General features: G+C 52.0%; 1 protein-coding gene across 1 annotated transcript in view; it reads left to right on the top strand.

Annotated features, from left to right (window-relative positions):
* Nucleotides 1-2222: 2222 nt before the first annotated feature.
* Nucleotides 2223-5685, top strand: part of Themis2 (thymocyte selection associated family member 2) — a 15224-nt gene continuing 11761 nt past the window's right edge. The window contains exon 1 of the mRNA XM_026782177.1: nt 2223-2322. Within this exon, the coding sequence (XP_026637978.1) occupies nt 2223-2322 (100 nt within the window). The remainder of the gene's footprint in view (nt 2323-5685) is intronic.

The following is a 5685-nucleotide window of genomic DNA, read 5'->3' on the forward strand; positions in this document are numbered from 1 at the left end:
TCCCCTCCCTCCCTCTCCTCTCCCTGCACTCCTCTCATCTTCCCATTCCTCCCACCTCTCCTCCTCAACCCTTCCTTCCTCCATCCTTTCCTGATGATTCCCCTCCCCCCGCCGTGTCCCATGATCCTTGTTGAGTGGCTGTTCACAGTGTCTATCTGTTAATATGAAAAGATCCAAGCCATTATGGAAAACACTTAAGAGACAGTAGCTAACCTCTCACCGCCAGGGTTCCCAGAAGCTGCATGAGCTCTTCTGTTTCTCCATTTGCACATTTTCAACCACAGGGAAGTCTGTTTCCATCCCATCTTATTTCCTAAAACAGGAGGCGGGTGTTAGGAGAAATTGTGTCTTGTTTTGTTTTTGACATAGGGTCTCGTGTTGTCTGCCTATACTGGCTTTGAGCTTTGTAACCCAGGATGACCTGCGCTCCTGTCCTCCCAAGTGCTGAGGCTATGGGTGTCCTAGGGAGGTAGGTTTCAGCTCTGTACCACTACAGAGGGTCCAGGCAGAGGACTGCAGGCTACCCGGGGTGGGCAGGGCTATATATCTTCTTCCTCAGACCCAAGGGTAAGAGTGTATCCCTCCTGCGACGCCACAAACTACACGAGGAGCTGCGGCACCCTGTTTGGACTTGGCATACGGTGGGGGAGAGATCTGGGCACATCACAGCTGGGCACGTGGGACAGTTTTTATCCATTCAACATCTTCCTGGCTTGAAGCAGTGGTACGTGCCTGTTATCCCAGAACCGGGGAGGAGGAGGCAGCAAGAGCGGCAGGTGCTCAGAGGAGCCATCCTTGGGTACACAGTGAGCTCAAGGTCAGCCTGGGCTACATGAAATCTGCCTAACAACCCAAAACAAGATAGAGGATGCAGCTCACTTGGTAAACTCCTTGTCTCAAAGGCAAGCAGCCTGGGCTTCGAGCTTTAGTATCCAATAAAGTGAGCATGGTGACCACACACACTGGGATATAGAGGCAGGAAGAGCCGAAGTTCAGGTCATCCTCAGTTACAGAGTATGTTTGAGTACAATCTGTGCTACGGGAGACACACCCACACACACATGCACATACCACAGCACACACACACACACCACGCCGCACCCACATATACTAAACAGACACCACACCACACACAGACACACACACATGCACATACACCACACACACACCCCATACACCCCCACACTCACACTATATCACACAAACATTACACAAACACACATCATGCCATGTACATGCACACACCATACATATGCACATACTACACACACACGGACATACCACATACATACCACACACTACACCCACACACCATAGCACACACATATACCTCACTACATCACACCATACCACACACACTCACACCACACCACACACGCGTGCACACACACACACATACACACCTAAGTCTTCTGGGTATCAAATTATCAAGTCTTGAATTTAGACATGCACCATGAGACCAAAGTAGGGCTTGTCCTGGGTGATTTTTTTGTCAACTTGACCCAAGCTAGAGTTACCTAGACCCCTTACTTGAGGACACATCTCCATCAGATTGCCTGTTTGTGGTGCATTGTTTGGACTTATGATTGACGTGGGTAGGTCCAGGCTTTAGGGTGGGGGTAGTGGGGACCCCGGGTAGGTGGTCCTGAGTTGCATAAGAAAGCAAGTTGAGCCGGTGGTGGCGCTCACCTTTAATCTAGGCGCTCTGCAGACAGAGGCAGGTAAGTTCTGCTCTGTGAGTTCAGGGCCAGCCTGGTCTACAGAGTGAGTTCCAGGACAGCCAAGACTACGCAGGCGAACTGAGGGAGAGAGAAGAGAGAGAAAGAGCTGAGAAACTATTAGGAGCAAGCAGGCCAGTAAATTGTGTTCCTTTATGGTCTCTGTATCAATCTCAGCCTTTGGCCAGAAGCTGCAGCTCCTGATGGCGTGTGATCCCAGAGCTGTAGGCTGAAATCAACCCTTTCCTCCCCAAGTTGCTTTTGGTCATGGTGTTTTATCACAACAGTAGAAACTTTAACTAAGAAAGGATTCAATTCTAGGGATCAGGAGCAAAGTCAAGGGGATTAAGCCCTTACCTAAGACTTCCCAGGGCGTTAGTGAACGCAGCTGGGCGACTACCAAGGCTTGCGGGGCGTGGCCTCAGGGGCGGGGCCTATGCTGGGCGTGGCTTCCGGGCTCTCCACTGCGAGCTGAGGTCTCGTCTGAGCGCTAGCCCGACGACCATGGAGCCGCTGCCGGTGCCGCTGCAGGACTTCGCGAACCACCTGGACCCCGCCTCCCTTCCGCGCGTGCTGCGGGTCTGCTCCGGAGTCTACTTTGAGGGTAAACGGGCCCTGGGGGGAAGCAGCCAGGCATGGTGGATCATGTCTGTAATCCCAACACTGAGGAGCTGAGGCAGGAGGATTGGCACGAGTTCGAGACTACTGGCCTATCTAGTGAGTTCCAGGTCAATCTGGTAGGGAGTGAGACTCTGAGGAAGTTGGGGTTTGAATTCTGACGCTGCCTCTTGCCCAAGCTTTATGAGTTCACACTAAAAAACCATCTCCCTGCACCTCGGTTTTTGTCCCATGGGTGAGGTAGTGCAGAAACTGGGTGGCAGCGAGACAAGGACAACCTGAACAACCTAGAAAATTCTGTCTCAAGAACAATTATAACAATAGATAGATAAATGAGTAAATAGAGATCACTGATCCACTATGCTAGACTGCTGGACTTGCTTTTTTAATTTTTAACTTTTTTTTTTTTTGAGAGAGGGAGGGAGAGGAGATTTTTTGTCATAGCCCAAGCTGGCCTCAAATTTGCAGTGATCCTTTTGCCTCCGAATGTAATTGCCATACCTGACTTGCTGTTGTCCTTTTTCTTCTCTCTCCTTATCCTCCTTCCCCCTTTCTCATCTTCTCTCCCTTTCTGCAGGGATCAACTCTGTGCTCTGAGCTCCAACCACTGAGATGCATCCCAGTTCCTATAAGCACCAGATCAGCCCTCCCAGCGGGCTCTGCGCTCCTAGCCTTCTGTCTCCCTGACCCTCTGCCCACTAGATGGTCGGATCATTTTATCCCTCAGCTTGAATGGTCCTTCCTCCAGGAAGCCTTCCTGCTTTGCCTTGCTCACCTGCTTCTTGCCCACAGCTTTCCTGGTTCACAGCAGAGAAGAGACGGGCACATTAGGGACACAGTCACCAGTTATGGCTCAAAACAAGTGGCCGGGGAGTGACCACTTGGGTAGTGGGAGGAGGAGAAGGGATGTCCTGGACAGAGACCTGCTTGGCTGTTCTGTGGGGGGAGGAACCGTAGCCCTCAGTGAAAAGAGGGAGACAGCAGAGAGTGGAGGGGGATGCCGGGATGCAGGTAGAACAAGCCTCTCCAGAGTGAGGGGACCTGGGTCTGCCACAGCAGCTGCCAGCAAAGTGTTCTGATGGCCAAGCGGATTCTAGACTTCACAGTGGGTCCCTCGGGTCCCCTGGAACCTGATGGGTCCTGAAGCAGTCGTCTGGGGTCTGTTTGTCCTTTCCCCAGCCCGGAACATCCTCCCAGCATCCCTTGCTCACCTCTGACACAATACTTGAGTTTCCTCATTTGGTCTGCCCTGGGAAGTGGTGGCAAGTGACACAAGTTGGGGTGATGTGACTGGGGACATGTCACAGGTCGTGGGTACATAAACAAGATTACGTGGACAGCAGATGGCCGCAGGGGCAGGGCAGGGCAGTGTGGTGGAGGAGCCGACCATGTGGTTAGGAATTCCAGATTTGGAGGGAAATACCTGGACTTAACACCCCAGGTTCTACCTCCTGCTGCCCTTCCCTCCCAATTCCACGTTCCCGAGATGTTGGACATGGAACCCGGTTGTCTAGCCTAGACGGTATCTAGCACGAGCTAACAGTCTTCGTCCTTGTTCTGGTTTAAGACACACTCTTCCTGTGCAACTCAGACTTCTCCTGCATAAGTTTCCTGAATGGTGTGGCTACAGACGGATTTCGTCACAGCCAACCTTGGGAACTTGTTTTCACATTATTTATGTATTTATTGTGTGTAGGGAGCATGTGCACGCCACGGTTTCTGTTTGAAGGTAAGAGGACAACTTTCGGGAGTCAATTCTCTTCCACCATGTGGGACTTGGGGATGAAAGTCTTTTCCTGCCAATCTCCTGCTGGCCCCTTTTTGATATTTTTGAGCGAGGGTTTTCTGTACCCCACGCTGGCCTAGAATTCCGTATCTAGCCAAGTTCTTGGTCTTCCTCTTTACGGATCATTTCGAGGAGCTGACACCCCTTCTCTGAGCCGTCATTTTTAGGAAAGAGAAACTGCTCTCTCACTATTTATGTAGCTGAGGGAAATTGCTGGCCCCTGTTCCCCTAAGGGCAGTCATGCATCTTCAGGGCAGTGAAGCATTAACAGCAGTTTGTGCAGCACCAGGTATATATAACTCTGCAGCTAACGCAGGGCCAGGTATATATAGTGTCCTCTGCCGGAAGGTCCACGCCCTGACGTTGTGACAGCTGTGGGTGTTTTGCTGAGGGCGTTTTGGTGAGGTTCACACCAGCTTCTCACGGCCACGTGAGCAGCCCTGCTAGGGCTATCCCGGGAGAAGGGCTGTCAGGTGGCCTCCAAGGCCTTGGCACCCGTAGTTTCCCATCGCCTGCCAGCCGGATGGGGACCTTGCACACGCTGCACTGTGAGCTCTTCTGGGTGTATCTTCCATCCCCCAGTGTTCTCCTTTGCATCAGGCAAGTGGGCTGCTGAACTTGGAGGTGGTGCTCAGAACCTTAGCCCTCCTCATTTTCCTCTAAGAGGAACTCACTGGGCTGGTGAGCTGGCTGGTGTGTGTGTGTGTGTGTGTGTGGGTGGGTGGTCACTGCCAGCCCTTCCAGGCTGAATTCAATCTGCAGCTCTTGCATGGTGGAAAGAGAGAACTGGCTCCCAAGAGTGGCCCTGATTTCTACACCCATGCTGTGGAATGTACTCAAGATGAACGTGACTGAAACAAACCAAAAAGTTAAAGGCAGTTCATTTGGGCTGGGGACATGGCTCAGTTGTTAGGGTGCTCACCTAATGTGCGTGAGCCCCTCGATTTGATTCCTAGTGCTGCGAAGAACTTGGCATGGTGGCACACCACCTGTCCTTCAAATACTCGGGAGGCAGAGGCAGGAGGGTCAGAAGTTCCACGTCGTCCTTGATATCGAGAGTTCCAGGCAAACGTAATAAGTAAATCAATAATTAAAGCAAGCAAGCACGTAACTCACTCATCTGAAGTCGAAAGCGGGGTGCTGGAAGAATGAGGTACCCACCTGGCCCTCTGTATCTACCTAGGGCATCCCTACCCCGAGCCTGATTCTGTAACTGTCAAGGGGAGTTGGGGTTCACAGGGTTGTTTACTGCTTCATTGGTAGAACACACCCCCAGGGGCTGCAGTGATGTTGAAAACGGGCCAGCACTGATCACACTCATGTTAGGAGGCTTGAATTGGGAGAAAGGGCGGGCACCATGAGGGCTGCCTCCCATGGCCAGTGTAGACGGGGTAAGCTGTCTGAGGACGGCCGGCTGAGCCAGATGCCTTTTAGCAGGGAAAGACAAGGAAGAAAAACTGAGACTACAGCTGGGGGTGGAGTACCTACATATGCATGGGACCCCGGGTTCAGTCCCCAGAACTTAGAGAGAGAGAGAGAGAGAGAGAGAGAGAGAGAGAGAGA

This window comes from Microtus ochrogaster, chromosome 10 (assembly GCF_000317375.1).
Source record: "Microtus ochrogaster isolate Prairie Vole_2 chromosome 10, MicOch1.0, whole genome shotgun sequence".
NCBI lineage: Eukaryota > Metazoa > Chordata > Mammalia > Rodentia > Cricetidae > Microtus > Microtus ochrogaster.